This window comes from Platalea leucorodia (genome assembly GCF_965183815.1).
Source record: "Platalea leucorodia genome assembly, chromosome: Z".
Lineage (NCBI taxonomy): Eukaryota > Metazoa > Chordata > Aves > Pelecaniformes > Threskiornithidae > Platalea > Platalea leucorodia.
The window spans coordinates 94,294,746-94,314,764 of NC_138858.1; the positions used below are offsets into that span (position 1 = coordinate 94,294,746).

At 67.9% G+C, this 20,019-nt stretch overlaps 1 protein-coding gene across 1 annotated transcript; it reads right to left on the reverse strand.

Annotated features, from left to right (window-relative positions):
- Window positions 1-1,528: 1,528 nt before the first annotated feature.
- LOC309603040 (calcium/calmodulin-dependent protein kinase type II subunit beta-like) lies at window positions 1,529-19,650 on the reverse strand (the record flags this gene model as incomplete). Its single annotated transcript, XM_082337381.1, has 21 exons — window positions 1,529-1,665; window positions 1,741-1,975; window positions 2,785-2,879; window positions 2,992-3,067; window positions 5,622-5,670; window positions 5,995-6,039; window positions 7,139-7,210; window positions 7,286-7,326; window positions 8,895-8,969; window positions 9,473-9,515; window positions 9,969-10,052; window positions 10,136-10,258; window positions 10,483-10,577; window positions 11,114-11,197; window positions 11,609-11,711; window positions 12,353-12,425; window positions 14,073-14,138; window positions 14,244-14,298; window positions 14,681-14,740; window positions 16,986-17,080; window positions 19,586-19,650. 20 exons carry the CDS (start codon window positions 19,648-19,650, stop codon window positions 1,743-1,745), a joined length of 1,632 nt encoding a protein of 543 aa, XP_082193507.1. The 3' UTR covers window positions 1,529-1,665; window positions 1,741-1,742.
- Window positions 19,651-20,019: the final 369 nt, after the last annotated feature.

The following is a 20,019-nucleotide window of genomic DNA, read 5'->3' on the forward strand; positions in this document are numbered from 1 at the left end:
GCCGGGAATGGCCACGGGGCGTCCGCGGGGCGAACCGGCGGGTACAGATTGACTCAGCCTTTGCCCTCCGGCTATTTTTTTTTTGGTCAGTTGTTTTTTTCCTCATAATTTATTTGCAGTTTTCCCGAGACAAAAACGAAATCAGAGTCATCTTTTACACTTACAAGGCTCAGAAAGAAAAGACGAAGGGGTTTGGGGCGGGGGGGAGATATGCCGGGGGGGACGGAAAAAGAATGAGAGAAAAGGGGGGGAGAAGAGAAAAATTTGGCAACGATCCACCAGCATTCATGGGACAGTAACAGCTCAGCTCAGCTCCTCGACATACAGCGTTAGCGCCCGAGGTTTGCTCCCGCGCAAAGGGCATGCAGAAAAAAATAATAATAATTTAAAAAAGAAAAAATATCCCCCGGCCCTCCCGCCCCGCACCCCCCCCAGCCAAAAACAGCCCCCAGCAACACACGGCGCCTCCGGACGCAGAGATGGAGGAAGGGGAAGCCCCGGGGAACACGCGTGGCCGAGCCGCAGAGCGCCCGGAGCGGGGTGATGCCTCCCCGGGGCAGGGGAGTGAGGGGAGCCGGGGCCCCCCGAGCGCTGGCCGGGGGGAAGGGGCGCAGGAGGGGAGCCAACGCCCTCGGCCGGAGCCGGGAGCGCTGCCCAGTGCCCCTGGGCCGTGGGGGGAGCGGCGGGGGAGCCCCGGCACCCGGCGGAGCAGCCTGTGCCCCCTAAGAGACCCGTTCTCTTAGTCTAAAGTGCTTTCGATGCTGCGTCAGTGCTGGCTGGATCGCCCCGATCCCCCCGCCCCGATCCCCGCCGCCTGGGCCGCAGCCCCCCCGCCGCCCTCCAGCCCCCTTCCGTGGCACCCACCTCCCCTCTGCCAAAACCCACCAGCACCCGTCGCCGGCACCCAGCCACCCGCCTGCCCGGGGAGGGGGAAACGGGGTGCTGGGTGCCCGGGCTTTGTCACCGGGATGGGGACACGGGGGTGCCCGTCGGGGGACACTCCCACAGGCGCCCACCGTGCGCCCGGGATCAGCCTCGGTCCCCCGCGGGCGTCGCTCCGGGGGCAGCACCGGACTTTGGGGGGGGTCCCTCCCCCCGCCACCTCGCTCACCACCCGGCAGCACCCCGTGGCCGGGGCCCCCCGTGGGAATTCAAAAATAAAGAGCTCTCTCTATGTACAGGGGCTGGGGAGGGAAAGAGCGAAAGCGGAGTCCAAGAACAACATCCACCACCAGCAACAGCGAAACGCCACAAGCAGAGCCGGGGAGGGGGTCGGGACCGCCCCCCCGCCAGCCAGGAGACCCCCCCGGGCGGAGACGGGCAGAGAGGGGGGGTCTGGCCGTGGGGGCGTCCCCCCAGCCCCCCCCGCCTGTGGCCGAGCGGCTGGGTTGGTTTTTGGGTGTGTGGGGTTGGGTTGGGGTTGGGTTGGGTCTTTTTTCCCCTTTTTTTTTTTTTGCCTTTTTTTGTTGTTGATGTCATTTTGGCTTTTTTTTTTTTTGTCTTTTTGTTTTCTGCAAACACAGGCACTGGAGGGGGGAGGAGCAGGGGCCGGGGCGGAGGGGGGACAGGCATGCGGACGCGTGCTTCAGGGCCGCAGCTCCGGCTGCCGGCTCGGCTCCCATCGCCGTCTCCGTCGGGCTGGAACCAGGACAGCCACCGCGAGCTCTGCCGGGACGGGGGACCCCTGTGAGCCAGAACCGGGGCACCCCAGCACCCCTCTCGCCCCGATCCCGCGCTCACCTTCACTGGAGCGGGGCGACGGGGGCCCCCGAGCCGTGGAAGTGGACGTTCTGCCACTTGCCGTCGCGGCGGTGCCAGACGCGGGTCTCCTCCGACTGGCTGGTGCGGGGCCGGCCCTGGGCGTCGATGTACTGGGTGAGGCGGATGTAGGCGATGCAGGCGGCGTCCTCCCCGATGACGTGCACGTGGGGGTTCAGGATGGTCGTGTGGATCGGCTTGTTGTTCTTGGAGAGCACTGCCGGGAGGCGGCCGTCAGGCGGGCAGGGGAACGGGCAGGGGTGCGGGCAGGGATGGTGGCGGGGCAGGCGGATGGACGGCCAAGCGGGCACGGGGATGGGCAGGCGGAGAGGGATAGAGGGAGGCAGGCAGGATGGACAGGCAGGCGTGATGTGCAGGCAGGGAGGGTACAGGCAGGCAGACGGGATGGGCAGGCAGGCAACAGACAGGCTAGGTGGGTGGATGGACAGGCAGGCAGGCAGGATGGACAGGGAGGGTGCAGGCAGGACAGACAGCAGGCAGAGATGGGCGGATGGACACGCAGCCAGGACAGACAGGCAGAAGAGAGACAGATGGGGAACAGGCAGGACAAGCAGGGCAGCAGGCAGTGGCCAGGCAGGGGATGGGCAGGGGAACAGGAAGGACAGGCAGGGGATGGTCAGGATGGACGGACAGAGGGACCGGGCAGGGGAACAGGAAGGACAGGCAGGGGATGGTCAGGATGGACGGACAGAGGGACCAAGCAGGGGACAGGCAGGCAGGCAGGAGCTGGGCGAGACTGGCAGAGGCTAGGCAGGGGTTGGGAAGTTTGGACGGACAGATGGACAGGCAGAAAAAGGGCAGGGGATGGGCAAGATTGGCAGGCAGGGGGGCAGACAGGGAGAGGTAAGGCAAACAGGCAGGGGGAGGGCTGTGGCCAGGCAGGACAAAGGGACGGGAGGATGGACAGCCAGGCGGGCAGGGGCGGGAAGGGGACAGGCAGGGGCGGGCAGGGGACAGGCAGGGGCGGGCAGGGGCGGGCAGGGGCGGGCAGGGCAGGGCACTCACAGTTCTCGAAGTAGAAGCGGTGGAAGTCCATGCCCTCCACCAGGTTGCCCAGGGCCTCGGGCTCGAAGGAGGTGAGCCCCGGGTCGCAGATCTTCCTGCAAGGCAGTGGGTGAGCAGCGGCCCCGCCCGGCCCCGCCCACCCGGCCCCACCCGGCCCCGCCCGGCCCCGCCCGGCCCCGCCCGGCCCCGCCCGCGGGCCCCACTCACGCGTAGGCCTCGAAGTCCCCGTTGTTGACGGCCTCGATGAGCTGCTCCGTGATCTTGATGATCTCCTGCTTGCGGGCTGGGGGCAGAGCCAGCGTCAGCTGGGGCGGGGGGGACACGGGGATGGGGGCGGGAGAGGGATGGACACACGGACACCCGCTGGCGGGACGGACACGGGGGGACGGGAGGTGGAGAAGGGACGTGGAGGGGGCATGCGGACGGACAGACGGACCACAGGGACGGACACGTGGACCATGGGGACAGGCAGACAGTCAGTCCATGGGGACAGACACATGGACCGCGGAGCAGACACAGACAATGGGGACAGACAGACGGACCATGAGGACAGACAGACCGTGAAGACAGACATACAGACCTTGAGGACAGACTATGGGGACAGATCCATGGGCCACGGGGACAGACAGACAGATGGACCATGGGGACAGACACAGGGACCTCCACACGCCCAGGCCCCGCAGCTCTGCCGCACCGGTCTCTGCATCCCCACGGCCCAGCCGGCGTCCTGGGCCCTCCCAGCATGTCCCAGTGCTGCCCAGTGCCGTCCCAGCATGTCCCAGTGCTGCCCAGTGCCCTCCCAGCGCCAGCTCAGCACGTCCCAGTGCTGCCCAGTGCCCTCCCAGCATGTCCCAGTGCTGCCCAGTGCCCTCCCAGCGCCAGCTCAGCATGTCCCAGTGCTGCCCAGTGCCCTCCCAGCATGTCCCAGTGCTGCCCAGTGCCCTCCCAGCGCCAGCTCAGCATGTCCCAGTGCTGCCCAGTGCATCCCAGCGTTACCCTAGCATGTCCTAGTATATTCCAGTGCCATTCCAGTGCATCCCAATACATCCAGTTCCATACCAGTGTCTCCCAGTGCCATCCCACTGTGGCTCAGTGCCATTCCAGTGCATCCCAGTACCATCCCAGTGTATTACAATAGATCCCAGACCCATGCAAGTGCATTACAACACATCCCAGTGCGATCCTATTGCATCCCAGTGCCGCTCCGGTGCACTCCATTACATCCCAGTGCATTCCAGTATGCCCCAGTTCCACCCTAGTGGACTGCATCCCGGTGACACCCCAGTACATTCCAGTGCATTCCACTACATCTCAGTTACATCCTGGCATGTTCCAGTACCATTCCCATGCAGCCCAATACACCCCAGTTTACACCAGTACATCTCAGGGCCATCCCACTGCATTTTAATGCAATCCAGTGCCAGCCTACTGTGTCCCAGTGCCATTCCAAGCATTCCAGTTCACCCCAGTTCCATCCCAGTGCATCCCAGCGTCATGCTGTTGAATTTGTGTGTCCCAGTGCATCTCAGTGCAATCCCAGTGTGTTCCAGTGCCATTCCAATGCAGCCCACTCCACTATATCCCAATGCCACCCCAGTGCATCCCAGTGCCATCCTACTGCATCCCAGTGCCACTCCACTGCATTCCAATACAGCCCAGTTCCAGCCCAGTATGTACCAGCGCTATTCCACAGCATATCATTACACTCCAGTTTGTCCCAGTGCATTCCAGCGACATCCCACTGCATCTCAGTGCCAATCTGCTGTGTGTAGTAGATTGTCCCAGCGCTATTCCAGTGCATCCCAATACATCCCAGTTCCATTCCAGTGCATTGCAGTACCATCCTATTGCTTCCCAGTGCATCCCAGTACCATTCTAGTGCATTCCAGTACACCCCAGCTCCATCCAGTGTATCCCACTGCCATTCCAGTGTATCTCAGTTCATCGTGGTATCATCCCACTGTATTCCAGTGCATCCCAGTCCATCCCTGTGTCACCCTAATGTGTTCCAGTGCCATTCCAATGCATCTCGGTGCCACTCCGCTATATCCCAGTGTGTCCCAGTGCATCTCAGCACCATCCCAGCGCCTTCCTAGTGCATCCCAGTGTTTCCCAGTGCATTCCAACACAGCCCAGTTCCATTCCAGTATGTCCCAGTGCCATCCTATTGCATCCTAGTGCATCCCAGTGTCATTCCAACACAGCCCAGTTCCATCCCAGTGCTATTCCAGAGTATATCATTACACTCGTTTGTCCCAGTGCATCTCAGTGACATCCCACTGCATCTCAATGCCATCCTGCTGTGTCCCAGTGCCATTCCAGTGCATCCCAATACATCCCAGTACAGCCTAGTTCTATCCAGTGCATCCCACTGCCTTTCCAGTGCATCTCAAGTCATCTTGGTACCATCCCACTGTGTCCCAGTGTCATTCCAGTGCCTCATGGTGCATCCCAGTGCCATCTTACTGCATCCCAGTGCGACACAGTGCATCTCAATGCATCCCAGTCCACTCCAGTGCCATCTCAGTGCATCCCAATGCCACCCCAGTGCATCCCAGTGCCATCTCAGTCTATCTCAGTGCACCCTAATGCACCTCAGTGCCATCCCAGAGCCATTCCACTGCATCCCAGTGCCATTACAGTGCATCCCATTCCATCCTAGCTCCATCCCAGTGCATCCCAGCTCCATCCTAGTGCATTCCAGCACCCTCCCAGTGCATCCCAGCTCCATCCCAGTGCATTCCAGCACCCTCGCAGTGCATCCCAGCACCCTCGCAGTGCATCCCAATGCGCCCCACTGCCAGCCCCGCCCCGCAGCCCTCCCGCGCCCCCGTCACCTTTCGTGTCCTCGTCCTCGATGGTGGTGTTGGTGCTATCGGACGACTCCTGCCAGCGGGACGGCGGCGGTGCAGGGGGAGAGACACAAACAGAGAGGGTCAGAATCCGGCCCAGCCGGGGATGGAGACAGGGATGAGCCCGGCTGGGGCTCGGCAGGACCCCGGCGATGCCGGACGCTGCGGTAGGGGGAAGCCCCCGCCGTCACCGCGCCCCGTGCGCGATCCTCATCCGCTCCAGCGCCACGTCAGCCCCCTCCCCACCCCGCGCCATGGCTGATGCTGAGGGGGGGATGGAGGCGGAAAGCGGGGCCCCAAACGACCCCGGGGGCTAACGATCACGGGCGAGGCGAGAAGGGAAGAGAGGCAGCAATACCTTTATGCCGTCCGCGGGGTTATGAATTACGGTAGTTTGAGGCTCCTATGGGAGAAGGGAGAGAGACAGAGGCGGGGGGGGGGGAGAAAGCGAGAGCCCGGGGGGGGACAACGGAGTGGGGGACGACGGAGCGAGCGGCACGCGGACGGGGGCGAAGAGAGACCCAGACCGGATTCGGGGAGGGGCAGAGGGGGGAGAGAAGCAGAGAGTCATTAGTCCAGCGAAAGCCAAATGGTTTAATTCACAGAAAGACGGAGGCGGGGGGAAAGAGCAGGGGAAGAGAGCCGCAGCGGGACCCCCGTGGACAGCCGAGGAGGAGCCGGCCGGGTCGTGGAGGGCAGCCCCGTGCCCGTATCCTGCACTCGCCGGGTGGGCTGGACACCCCTCTGCCTGCATCCCGCACTCCTGGTACCGGCCGGCAGCCTCAGGCCCACGTCCCGCACTCACTGTGCCGGCTGGGCGTCCCCGCGCCCGTGTCCTGCGCTGGCCAGGCATCCTGCCCGTATCCCGCACTTACCGTACCAGCCACGCATCCCCACGGCCGCGTCCTGCCCTCCCTGTGCTGGCGGGGCATCCCTGGGCCCGTACCCTTGCACCCACCTCGCCGTCCGCGTTGCCGGGGCAGCCCCGCGCCGTACGCCGCGCTTACCTTCCCGGCAGGCTCCCGGCCAGCATCCCCCTCCCTGTGCCCGCATCCTGCGCCCGCGTGGTGGGGTCCCCGTGCCCCTGTCCTGCACCCACCTTGTCTTCATGGTGGGGCATCCCTGAATCCTGCACCCACCTCGCTGTCCCCACGGCAGGGACGTTTCTGTGCCCATCGCCTGCACCTGCCTTGTCCTCGTGGTGGGGCACCCCCGTGCCCATCTCCTGCACCCACCTCGCTGTCCCCATGGCAGGGACATCTCCGCGCCCGTCTCCTGCACCCACCTCACGTCCCTGTGGCAGTGGCACCCCCATGCCCGTATCCTGCACCCCCCCTCTCCACGTCACCCCCCTATCCCCAGCGACACCAGGGACCAACAGACGGACAGACAGCCGGACGAGGCGGCAGGGATCAGGGGCGCATGGCGATGGATGGGATGGGCTGGCGGGATGGATCCGGCCGGGGTGGGGGTGCGGGGGGTGCGGGTGGGGGGTCACCTACCAGGGCGGCGGGCGGGAGCGTCCCCTTGGGGCTGGTGACGCCGGCGCTGCCTTTGGTGCTGTTGGTCTGAGGCTGGGGGGGACAGAAGTGGGGGGCTCAGCGGCACGGGGGGGGCAGCCCCCCCACGGCCCCCCCGCGGCCCCTCACCTTCACGCCGTCCGCCTTCTTGTTCAGTAAGCTCTTAGCTGCTGCGGGGGGGAGAGAGCATCAGCGGCTGTCCCCTCCCTTGGGGACAAGGGACACCGCGTGTCCCCCCGCCCTGACCCACCCACCCCAGCCCCCCACCCCGATGCCCCCCGGGTGCCGGCAGCACCCGCCACCCCGGCGTCGGGGGACACACACACGCTGGGAGGGGGGTGTCCCCGTCCTGGGGTGTCCCCAACCTGGGGGTGTCCCCATCCTGGTGGCCCCCCCGTGGGGGGGGGGCAGAGCTGGCTTACCTTAGAGAAATGCAGAGAGGAAAGCGAGAGAGAGAGGAGGGGGGGTGAGAGAGAAACGGGGCGGGAAAGGAGGAAAAAGGGAAAAACATAAAAAAACAACATAAAAAAGATGAGTTGAGTCCGGGGGGGGGGCGGCCCCCTGTGCCCCCCCCGTGTCACCCTGGAGGGGACGAGGACGGGGCGGGGAGCATCTGTCACTGCTATCGAGATCTCTGGCCAGTGAGGGGCAGGGGGAACGGGGACCTGGGGGGGACACAAGTGGCCGTGGGGGGGGGGCGTCACCTCGAGCATCCTCGTCGCTCCTCCAAGCTCAGGGACCCCCCTGCCGGCATCATCGGGTGCCAGGGGCTGTGCGGTGACAAGTCCGGTGACAGCAGGGTGGCATGGAGCAGCACCCAAAGGGGGGGTGGGAGTGGGGGGGAAGGGGACACCCCTGTCCCCCCCCCGCGGACCCATGTCCCCACGGGGGTCCCTGGTGGGGTGTCCCCAAGGGTCCCGGTCCCTCCTCTGAAAGCAGGCGGGCGCTGAGAGGTGGGGGTTTAAACCAGAGCCGAATTGGGGGGCCGGGGGGATGCCCGGCGGGGGGGCAGCTGTAGCCCTTTGGGGGGCACGGTTTAAGACCCGCCGAGTGTTCCGCGGCGCCACGAACACCGGCTGCAGCTCTCGGAAGCCGTGCGGGGGGGGGCATGCGGGGAGGGGCGCACATGCTGGGGGGGCGTGCAGGGGGGCACGGGGGGGACACGGCGGGGGCATGGGGCATGCGGCCGGTTTGCCCCCCTCCATGCACCGGTGTGCCCCCCCCGTGTGCGTGGGGGGGGACAGTGCCATGGGGTGGGAGCAATGGGGGGGGCACCCTAAAATTATCCTTTCCCCCCCCAGCTCCCCGTTGCTGACCCAGGCGGGGTCCCCGGGTGTCCCCTGGGGGTGCCACCACAGTGTGTCCCCCTCCAGGGCCCACAGCAGGGCACAAACTGCCCCCCCGGGATGATGGGGTGGGGGGCAAGCGATGTGGGGGGTTGCAGAGCCCCCCCCGGGGCCAGCCGGGGGGAGACAGCGGGGGGGGACAGTGGCATCTCTCCATCCCCATGGGGAGGGGAAGAGGCTGGGGGATGCAGGGGGGGTGTGGGGGGAGCAATGCGGGGGGGCCATGCTTGCGCTCCGATTTCCGAGGAGGGCACCCGAAACCCGTTGGGGGGGGTGAGGAAGAGGCTGGGGTTGGGGGGGACATGGGGACGAAGGATCTGGAAGGAGAGGGGGACACACAGAAACCAAGCGGGGCCGGGGGGGCCGGGGGGGCCCTTTGCGGATGCGTCTACCTTGTTCCACCAGCCCCAGGGGGGCCCCGGCGGCGGCCGCCGACATGGTCGGAGGAGCGGTGGTCTGTCTGCCCACTGCGGGCAGGAGACGGGCAGGAGAGAGAGAAGAGAGGAGAGAAAGGGAGCAGAGCTCCTGTTAGGGGAGGGGGGGGCAGGTGGGGGGGGGCTGCAGCCAGGACCCCCACCTTCCCACACCCCCACCCCCCCCAACAAGTCCTGGGGTGCCCATCACCCCGGCCTCAGGCCTGGGGGTGGCTGGCGCTGCTCCGTCGTATCCCCCCCCTTCCCCGTGTCCCCCCCCATCCGCCAGCCACCGGAGTGGGGTGGGGGGGACACGAGGACCGGGCACTACCTGCTGCTGTGTGCGTGGGGGGGCCGGATCCTGCCCCCCCCTTGGCTAACACACGCCCCCGTCCTCGCCGACAGGGAAAAAATGGGGGGGGTTTAGGGGGTGGGGGGGAGAAAGAGAGAAAGACAGCGACAGAGAGAGGGGCAGGGGGGCACCGGCCTCGGCGGGGGCTGCGGGCAGGGGGGCTGTGGCCCCCGGCCCCCCCCGGCCAGCGGGAGCCCCCCCTTACCTGAGAAGTTCCTGGTGGCCAACATGGTGGTGAGGATGGCGCCCTGGAAGGGAGGGAAGGGGCAGGATGAGGCCCTGGGACGGCGGGGTACAGGATGGGGCCCATGGGGTGCGGTGATGGGATGGGGGGTGCAGGATGGGGCCCTGGTACATGGCGATGGGACCAGAGGGTGCAGAATGGGGCCAGGGCACAGTGCAATGCGCCAGGCAGGGGCAGGATTGGACCCTGCTGCACTGGGTACCGCTGGGAGGGGACCGTGGCCCATGGCAAAGCAGCAGGCACGGCCAGGATGGGACCGTGGGGTGGCCAGGACGGGACCACGCCGCACCGGGCGCTGCCAGGATGCGACCGTGCTGCACCGGGCATGGGCAGGGTGGGACTGTGCCCCACGGAAAAGCCCCGGGGATGGGCAGGGCGGTGCTGTGCCGGGTGGGGAAACACCGGGCAGGGCCAGGGCCGGATCCAGCCCACGCTCCTCCCTGGAGAAGAACCTCACCTTGAGCTTCCTCCGGGCGTTGAACTTTTTCAGACACTCTACCGTCTCCTGCCTGTGCATCATGGAGGCCACGGTGGAGCGTTGCTGCGGGGGACAGGGGGGTCAGCGCCAGGTGCCGGCGGCCACCGCGCTGGGGGGGACACCGGGTGCGGGGACATGGCACTTACGCAGACCCACGGGTGCTTGAGGGCTTCGTGGGCTGTGATGCGCTTGGCGGGGTTGATGGTCAGCATCTGGTTGATGAGGTTTTTCGCTTCGGGGGTGACCGTGTCCCACTCGGGCGAAGGGAACTGTGGGGGGGGACATGGCGGGGTGACGGCTGGGGAGGGGCAGCCCCACGGCACCTGCGTCCCTCCGCCTCCCCACACGTCCCCAACCAGCCGCCAGAGACGTGGCCCAAAGCCCCGCCCCAGGCTCTCCCTGGTGGTGATTAGCTGTAGTGTCCCTCAGTAGGTTCCAGGGTTAACAAGCCGGCCAGCCACAGCGCGGGGCGTGCCTGGCGCCGGGGACTTACGTCGTAGGCACCGGCCTTGATCTGTTGGTAGAGTTTGTGCTGGTCCTCGTCCCAAAATGGTGGGTAGCCCACCAGCAAGATGTACAGGATGACGCCTGGGCGAAGGAAAGCAGGGTCAGGGCCGGGGAGGCCAGGGACCCCCAGCCTCCCCGTGGCTCCCTCCAGCCCTGCCCCCGGGAAGCAGTGTCCCCAGGGTGGCCTGTCCCCATGCCAGCCTCCCCGGTGCTGCTGGGATGGCACCGTCCCCTGTGGCAGCATCCACCCACCGGGGAGAGTGTGGCATGGCCGGGGCACGCAGCCCGGGCTGGCCACGGGATGGGGCCAGGATGAAGGGGACAGGGACAGGATGGGGACTGGGATGGGACCAGGACAGGGACAGGGTGAAGGGGACAGGACTAGGATGGGGACAGGGATGAGACCAGGATGAGGATTGGGATAGGGCCAGGACAGGAACTGGGATGGGACCAGCATAGAATTGGGATAGGGAATAGGATGAGACTGGGATGGGAATGGGATGGGACTAGGATGGAGCCAGGAAGGGGACAGGATGGGATCAGGATGGGATCAGGAAGGGACTGGAAGGGGATCAGGATGGGAGGGGAATGGGATCAGGCCGGGATCAGGCTCTTACCGCATGCCCAGATGTCCACGGGTTTGCCGTAGGCCTCTTTGCGCAGGACTTCAGGGGAGAGGTAGCCGGGCGTGCCTGCGAAGCCTGGGACGGAGACGGGCAGGAGCTGAGCCGAGCCGCAGCGGGCAGGAGGCAACGGGCAGGGGACAGGGACAGGGACGGGGACAGGGACAGCGACAGGGACAGGGTGGGCACGGGGCAGGACGCAGTGGGCACGGGACTGGGGCACAGGCACGGGGCAGGGATGTGTTGGGCATGGGGTAGGGAAGCGGTGGGCACAGGGGACGTGGTGGGGACACTGCACGGACACGTTTGGCATGGGACAGGGACACGGTGGGCATGGGACAGGGACAGGGCAGGGACGCGGTGGGCAGGGGGCTGTGCCACAGTGCGCAGGATGCTGTGGGCATGGGGCACGGACATGGTGGCTATGGTGCAGGACACAGCGGGCACGGGACAGGGACGTGGCAGGCACGAGGACGCGGTGGCACTCACCGAACCAGGCCTGCTGATCCCCTTGCACCTCGATGGCGAGGCCGAAGTCGGCCAGCTTCACCGCCGCCCCTTTGCACTTGCTGGCCAGGAGCAGGTTCTCCGGCTGCGGCGGCAGCGCCGGGCGAGGGCCGTGCCAAGAAGGGCAGCATCGGGCACGGGGCGGGCAGAGGAGGAGAGGGAGGAAGCAGAGGGTGCTTTGCAGCCGCCGTCGAGTGGGTGCTGCCCGTCTGGCAGCCCCCTGCCCCAGGCAGCGGGTCTGGGGGCTGTGGGTGCCCCGTGCCAAATGCCTGGGGGTGCCCGGGTGGCACAGCCCCGGGCCCAGCCCCACCTCGGTGTCACCCCGGCTCCCTCCCAGCCCCATGTCCCACCCCACAGCCAAGCTCCAGCCGCCCCCCCGGCTCATCCCCGTCCCCACATCCCACCCAGCTCACGGCCCCCTCGCACCCCAATGCGAGCGGGGGGGTCGCAGTGAGCACCCAACTCAGTGCAGAAGTGTGGCGTGACCGGGGGGGAGGTCACACACACCCCCAGAAAGGGAAGATGGCAGCTGGGGGGCACTCAGGGAGGAAGGGACCCCCCCCAGCCCCAGCAGGAGCTCAGTGACCCCCCCAGGAGCCGGGGGCTTGGGGACCCACCGAGCCAGGGCGCCCCCGGGCTGTGGGGACTCAGGGACCCCAAGACCTGTGAGGGAGGGGACCCACCCTGTGCAGAGGGACAGAGGGACGGACAGACGGAGGCACTCACCTTGAGGTCCCTGTGGACGACGCCCATTTGGTGACAGTGGAGGACGGCCTCCAGGATCTGCTGGATGCAGTGGCTGCGTGCAAACGTCGGGGGGGGTCAGGGACACGCTGCCCCCCATGCCACCTCCCGCACCCCCTTGCCCGGGGGCACCCGGGACCTATGCCCCCCCCAAAACCGGCCCCCTGCCCCGCTGCCGGCACCCCACTGCGCCCTGGGGGGGACCCTACAAAAGCAAGCAGTGATCTTGTACTGGGGGGGGTGCTGAGCTTGGCACCCCCTATGCCCCTGCCTGGGGGGGTCACCCCTGGGGGGGTCACCCCTGGGTGCCCATCAAGGGGTGCTCCCACCTTGGCACGGAGCCATGGGGGTCACCCTAACGGTGCTGCTGTGCCCCCCCCTCCATGGGGACCCCCCCCAGCCCTGCTGCCGCCCGGACACCGGGTCCCCCCAGACAGGACTCACGGGGGGGACAGGGGTGCGGGGAGGGCGGATGGAGACGAGACAAGAAAGAAAGAGGGAAGGAGCAGGGGGATGAGAGGCTGAAATGGGGGTGAAGGGGGGGCCCGGCCCGGCTGGGGGTGCTGGGGCATGGCGGGGGGGGGGGGCAACCTCCCTGCAAGGAGGGGGGGGGGGCAAAAAAAGTGGTGGGAGGGGGGAGAAAAAGGAGGGAAGAGAGAGCCCCAAAGCGGGGTCCCGGCAAGGGGAGCGGGGGCCGTGAAGCGGGATGCTCCGGCGGGCGGGGGCAGCGCAGGGGGCACGGCCCCCCCGGCCCCCCCCGTTATACTGACCTGCGGCTCCCTCTGCACAGGGGCAAAGTGATGGGTGGGAGAAACGCGTGCTAATAGCTCATGGACACAGTGACTGCAAAACAAAACGGGGGGCGGGGGGGTAAAGGGGGGCAGGAGGGGGAGCAGGATGGAGAGGAATGGGATGGGAGTGGGGGACAGGATGGGGGGAATAGGGGGGAGAGGGGGCAGGAGGGGGTAAAGGGGGTGGGAGTGGGCAGGAGGGGGGATAAAGGGGTGGGGGGGCAGGAGGGGGGGCAGGAGGGCAGGTGGGGGGGCAAGAAGGCAGGTAGAAGGGCAGGAAGGCAGGTAGGGGGCAAGTGGGATGGCAAGAGGCAAAACAGAGGGAAGAGGGTGCCGGGAGGGGGCAGCGAGCGGTGGGACGGACAGACACACGGACGGACACACGGACACGCACAGAGCCCGAGCGACGCGTGATGGGAGACAGGGAGGGATGAGGGGGGCACGGGGGGGGACGAGGGGTGGGGGGCACGGGGGGGGACGGGGGGGCAGAGATGGGGGGAACGAGAGAAGGGGAGAAACAATGTTGTGAAAGCCCAGAGACCACGGGGAGGGGCACACGGCGGGCACACAGGGCGCTGGGGGCTCGGTACCGGCATGGGGGGGGGCCCTGGGGGCCCCCCACCCGCCACCAGCCCCCCCCAGCACATGTCATGACAGCACCAGGCCTCAGTGGCGGGGGGGGAGCATGGGGTGGGAGGGGCGGGACATGGGGGGGCCCCACCGAGCACCCAGCAGCAGGACAGAGCCGGTGGGGGGCTACGATAATGGGGGGGCACCTCCCCACCCACTGGGTGTCCCCCTGCCTGCCTTGCTGGAGCTGCCCCATCCCTGCAGCCCCCCCGGGGGGGGCACTGGGGGGGCTGGGGGTGTCCGGGGGGCTTGGGAGGGGCTGGGGGGGCGCGGGGGCTCACCTGGCATCGGCTTCGCTGTAGTACTCCCTTGCCACGATGTCCTCAAAGAGCTCGCCGCCGGTCACCCTGCAACGCAGCCAGGGCACCGCGTCACCCCGGGATCCTGGCATCTGGGCACCCACAACCCCCCCGGGACCCCCCGATACCCCCCGAGCCCCCAGCCGCACTCACAGGTCAAAGACGAGGTAATGGAACCCCTCCTCCGAGATGCTGTCGTGGAGCCGCACTGCGGGGACAGGACAGGGACAGGGATGGGGACAGGGACAGGGACAGGCTCAGCCACAGCCCCAGGAGCCCATGGCCCCCGCGCAGCCGCCACGTGTGGCACACACGTCTCTGTCACACGCAGCCCTCGCGCTGCACCCAGCACGTCCCCAGGGGGGCACCCAGCAGGACCCCAGGGTGGGACCCCGTGTCCCCAGAGGGGCACCCAGCGTGTCCCAGGGCTGCTGCCCAGCAGGACCCCAGGGGACACCCAGCAGGACCCCATGTTCCCAGCATGGCACACCCCCACGGTGGCACCCAGCGTGTCCCCGGGTGGCACCCAGCACAGCCCACGGCGGCCCCCAGCCCGTCCCCGGGTGGCAGCGGCGTCCCCGGCCACTCACCGATGTTGGAGTGCTTCAGCAGCCGGCAGATGCGGGCCTCCCGCTCCAGCTTCTGGTGGTCTGGGGACACAGGGGTCAGCCAGGCACCCGCCCCGCGTCCCCACCCCGCGACGCCCCAGGGGTCCCCGTCCGTGGCCCCGTCCCCGTCCCTGGCCGGAGGAGCCCGCAGGTGCCCACGTGTGAGCGCACGTGGGTGTGGGTGTGCATGGGTGTGCACCTGGGTGTGGTTGTGCGAGTGCAGGGGTGTGCACGCATGTGTAGGTGTGCGTGGGTGTGCACAAGGGTGCGGGGGGGGGGTGCGTGCCGGTGTGCACGTGTGGGGACTGTGCGTGCATGTACCGGTGTGCACGTGGGTGTGGGTCGGCACCTGTGGGCATGGGCACGTGTGTCGGTGTGTCTGGGTGTGCAGGTGTGCAAGTGTGGGCAGGTTTGCACATGTGCAGGTGTGCGCAGCTGTGCACGGGTGTGCACGTCTGTGTGGTTGTGCATATTTATGCAGCTGTGCATGTGTGCGGATGTACATCCATGTGGTTGTGCATGTATGGGTGTGCGCACGTGGGTGTGTCTGCACATGTGTGGATGTGCACGTGTGTGGGTGTGCACACGGGTGCGGTTGTCCATGTCCATGTGGGGGGGTTACATGTGCCTGTAGTTGTGCACCTGTGTGCAGGTGTGCCTGTGTGCAGCTGTACCCGTGTGCATGGCTGTACCTCTGTGTGCAGCTGTACGTATGCGCACGTGCATACCACTGTACCCGTGTGTGGCAGTTCATGCGTGTGCAGCTGTACATCCATGCGGTTGTACCCGTGTGTGCGGCTGTACTCACGTGTGCAGGTGTACCTGTGCGTGTGTGCAGCTGTACCCCTGTCTGGCCGTATGTGTGTGCCCATGTGTACCCGTGTTTGCTGCTGTACGAGCATGCAGCTGTACCTGCATGCGGTTGTACCTGTGTGTGCGTGTGTACCGGGGTGCGTGGCTGTACCTCTGAGTACAGGTGAGGGCAGGGGCAGGCAGAGTGAGGGCAGCCCCATCTGTGAGCGGGGGAGGGCTGTGCTGGGCAGGGAGGGCACACGGACGCACGGACAGGGGTGTGCACCTGCTCACACACACCTGCACACATGTGCATGTGTGCACACGTGTATAGCCATGATCTCACACACACGGCTCGCACACGGCACACCCCCCGGCCTGCACACGTGTGCACACACACGCAGCCTGCACATCCCATGCACCGTGTGCACACACACAACGTGCACACGTGTGTGCACACACATCCCCACGCACACTGTACTCACACAGAGCAAACACACGCTGCTCACACCTGTGCGCGCACACACACATCCATGGCCGAGGCACACACATGTGTACACATGGAGCACACACCCGCACACCCAGTGCAACCGTACGCTGCCTGCTCACACGTGTGCACACCCCACATCTGCACCCGTGCATGCTGTGCACACACACGTCCCGCACCTGCGCACACCCCCCGCACACAGCGTACACGCACACTGCTGAGGTGTGCACACACCCCATGACACAGGACACAATGCACACACCTGTGCGTGCACGCAGCCCCATGGACACATCGCACGCACTTGTGTGCACACGCAGAGCTCACGCCGGTGCATGCACACACACACACGCTAACACACCCATGCACACCCCCCCAGGTACACATCGTACACACAACTCACACCTGTGCAAGCACACGCACCCTTGCACACACCTGTGCGCACCCCCATGCACACACAGAGCTCACACCGGTGCAAGCACACCCCCCCACGCACACACACTGCACACACTTGTGCACGCACACCCATGTACACATCGGACGCGCACCGCACACCCCCACTGCTCACACCCGCGCGTGCACACAGACACACGCACACACACTACATGCACGCCTGTGCACACTGTGCCCGCACACAGACACGCGTGCACGTCCACACGCAGACGCACAGCCCGCTCACACGTGCGCACAGCCCGCGGGGGACACGCACCGCGGCTGCTGCGGGGCCCTGGGGGACGCCGTGGGGCACCGAGGGGCACCGGGGCGGGGAGGGGGGACCCCGCGGAGCAGCAGGAGAGGACAGGGACGGGAAGGGCCGGATCCAGCCCCCACGGAGCACCCCCCACCCCCCGCTGGCACCCTTTGCCACGAGCACCACGGGTGGCAGGGGTATCACGGGTGACACGGGTATTGTGGGTACCAGGGGTACCACGGGTGTCACCATGGGCACCGGGGTGGCCGGGCTGGGGGGGCCCTGGGAGCACCCGCCCACAGGTCACGGGGGGGTCCTACCTCTGGCGGAGAGCTTTTTGGTGTTGATGATCTTGGCGGCGTACTCATGGCCGGTGCAGAGCTTGACGCAGCGCCGGACCACCGAGAAAGCCCCCCTGGGGAGGGGGACAGGCTCAGCGCCCCCCGCCTGCCTCGGCCCCCCCGCCCCAAAACCAGGCACGGGTGGGCTCCCACCCGTGACTCAGCGCCCCGGGGCCGGGGGCTGCGCCGGCCGTGACTCAGCACCCGGGGGTGAACCCCGGCAGCGGGGGGGACCCGACGCCGCTTGGCCCCCGCCCCAGGCACGCCGGGGGCCTGCGGATGGGGGGGCTGGGGGTGCCGGGCAGGGGGGGCTCGGCGGGGAGAGCGCCTGGCGGGGGACCGGGGGCCGGCATCACGGAGGGGGTCTGGGGAAGGATCTGGCACCGGCAGCCCGTTGCCATGGGGACGGCGGGTGGCCCGGATGGCGGCGGTGGCCATGGTGGCGGCAGTGGCGATGGTGGTGGTGGCGATGGTGGTGGCAATGGTGGCGGTTGCGGCGGTGGCGGTGGCAGCGGGCACAGGGCCCGGCTGTGGGCATGGCGGGGCACGGGGAGCCAGCGGCCACCGACACCCCTGGGGACAGGGACGGGGACGGAGACGGCGTGGCCGAGCCCGCGCCGGGCAGCAACACCCTGCAGCCCCTCCAAGTGCCACCACCATCTGTCCCCCTCCCAGGACCACTGTCCCTGCCCGTCCCCTGCCCGCCAGGGTCCCCAGGGGCAGCAGGTGCCCCAGCCCTGCCTGTGCTCAGCAGCACCCACGCCGGGGGGGGTCAGAGCAGCGTCTGGGGGGACAGAGAGGGGACCTTGGCAGGGCACGGCCCCCCCAGGCAGGCTGGGGACGCGGCAGAGCCCGGCAGCACCCTGGCCCCGCCACGCCGAGGGTCCCGCAGGGGACACGTGGGCCCCGGGAGGCTGGGGGCCAGGCCGTCCCCTGCCACCGCGCCGGGTCCCCATGTCCTGGGACACCGAGGGCCCCACGCCGGCCGGGATGGCGGGGACCCTGCCACCGCCGGGGGACAAGGGAGAACTCCCCAGGGCCTGGCACCCCCTGTCCCCCCGTCCCCTCCCCACATGGCCCCACGGAGAGGGGACATGGTGGGTGCCAGCTCCTGTGGGAGGGGCGGCCGTCGTGGCCCCCTCCCAGCTGTGCCTCAGTTTCCCCACTGGCCGGGGGCAGATGTCCCCGACAATCCCGGCGTGGGGACACACACACACAGTGGCTGGCGGGTGACACGGAGGGATGGGGGGGGGGGGAACCACGTTGCCATGGCAACCAGGATGGGCTGGATTTTGGGGAGAGCGAGGGAACAGCCGCTGACGGCACCACATTCCCCCCCCCCGATACCCCCAAAGGGACCACGTCTACCCCTGCAAAATGTCCCCCCGCTATGGGGGGGTCCCCTCCTTCCCGACGAGGTCTCCCCCCAACACCCGTCCCAGGGGTTCACAGGCGGGGGGGGCTGGAAGGACCCGGGGGGGGCCAGGGGGGACCTGGGGGTCTTTAAGGACTGGGGGGGCCAGGGGGGCTGGCGTCTATAGGGACCGGCGGGGCGGGTAGCAGATTTGGGGAGTTACATAAGGCCCAAAGGGGTCTAATGGGGGCCGGCAGATGAGGAGGGTCCGTAAGGACCAGCGGGGACATATGGATGAGGGGTCTATAGAGATGGGGGGGCTGGAGAGATTGGGGGGCCTGGAGGCTGGGGGGGTCCAAAAGGAGCAGGTGCCTGTAAGGACAAGGACGGTCTGGAGGGTGAGGATGTCCATAGGGACCAGGGGGCTATAAGGACTCGGGGGCGGGTATCAGGACTGGGGGGGTTTGGGAGGTCTATAAGGACCGATGGGGCTATAAGGGCTGGGGGGCTGTCGGTAAGAGCTTCGGGGGGGTCTATAAGGACCAGAGGGGCTATAAGGAGCAGGGGATCTGGAGAGATGGGGGGGGTCTATAGGAGCAGGTGGGGGCTATAAGGACGGGGGGGGCTGTAGGAGCCAGGGGCAGAATCGGGAGCGCTGGGGGATCTGCGAGGACTGGGGGGTCAGGAGAAATGGAAGGGGGGGTCTATAAGGGGGGGGGTGTCCATAGGGCCAAGGGCAGCCGTAGGGACTGGAGGGGTCTATAGGGATGGGTGATTGGGGACTGGGGGGGATCTGGAGGGGTCTGGGGAGACCGGGGGGATCAGGAAAGATCAGGGGGGTCTGCAGGGATGGGGGGTCCCTGGGGAACAAGGGGGCTGCAGGGACTGGGAGGGGGGGGTGGGAGGAACTGGGGGGGTCCGGGCCGCCGGGGAGGGGCTGTAAGGCCCGGGGGTCCCTGCGGCCGGGGGGGGGCAGGCACCGGACCGGGGGGGGGCGGTGGGGGGGGCAGGGCCAGTACCGGGGGAGGGCAGTACGGGGGGGGGGGGGGACGGGACTGGGCAGGGCCGGTCCCGGGGGTGGGGGGGGGCCCGATCCCGGGGGGGGGGGTGCGTCACGTCTGCACCGAGCGGCGGCCGGAGCCCCGGGCAGCGCCCCCCCCCCCGCCGCCCCCCGCCGCCCCCGGGGCCGTGCCCGCTGCCGTGCCCGGTGTCCGCCGGCCCTTACTTGCCGATCTCCTCGTAGAGCTGGTACTCGTCGGTGAAGCGGGTGCAGGGCACGGTGGTGGCCATGCTGCCGCCGCGCCGCGCCGCAATGAGCCGCCCCGGCACCGGCTCCGCTCCGGCTCCGGCTCCGGCTCCGCCTGGCGCGGGGGGGCGGGAGGAGGCGCTGCCGGGCCGGGGGAGGCACCAGCCCGGGACAGCCCCCGCCGCCCCCCGCCTGGGATCCCCCCCCGCTGGGCACCCCCCGCCCGGACCTGCCCCCGCCCCGGGGACCCCCACCGCCCCCATCCGCACCCCCCCGGACCCCTCCGTCCCACCCTCCCCAGCCACCCCCGAAAGGCCCCGTACCCAGACCCCCTCCCGGGATTCCCCCCAATATCCCCGTACCCAGACCCCCTCCCACGCATCCCACATCTCCCCCCGCAAAGGACCCCAAAT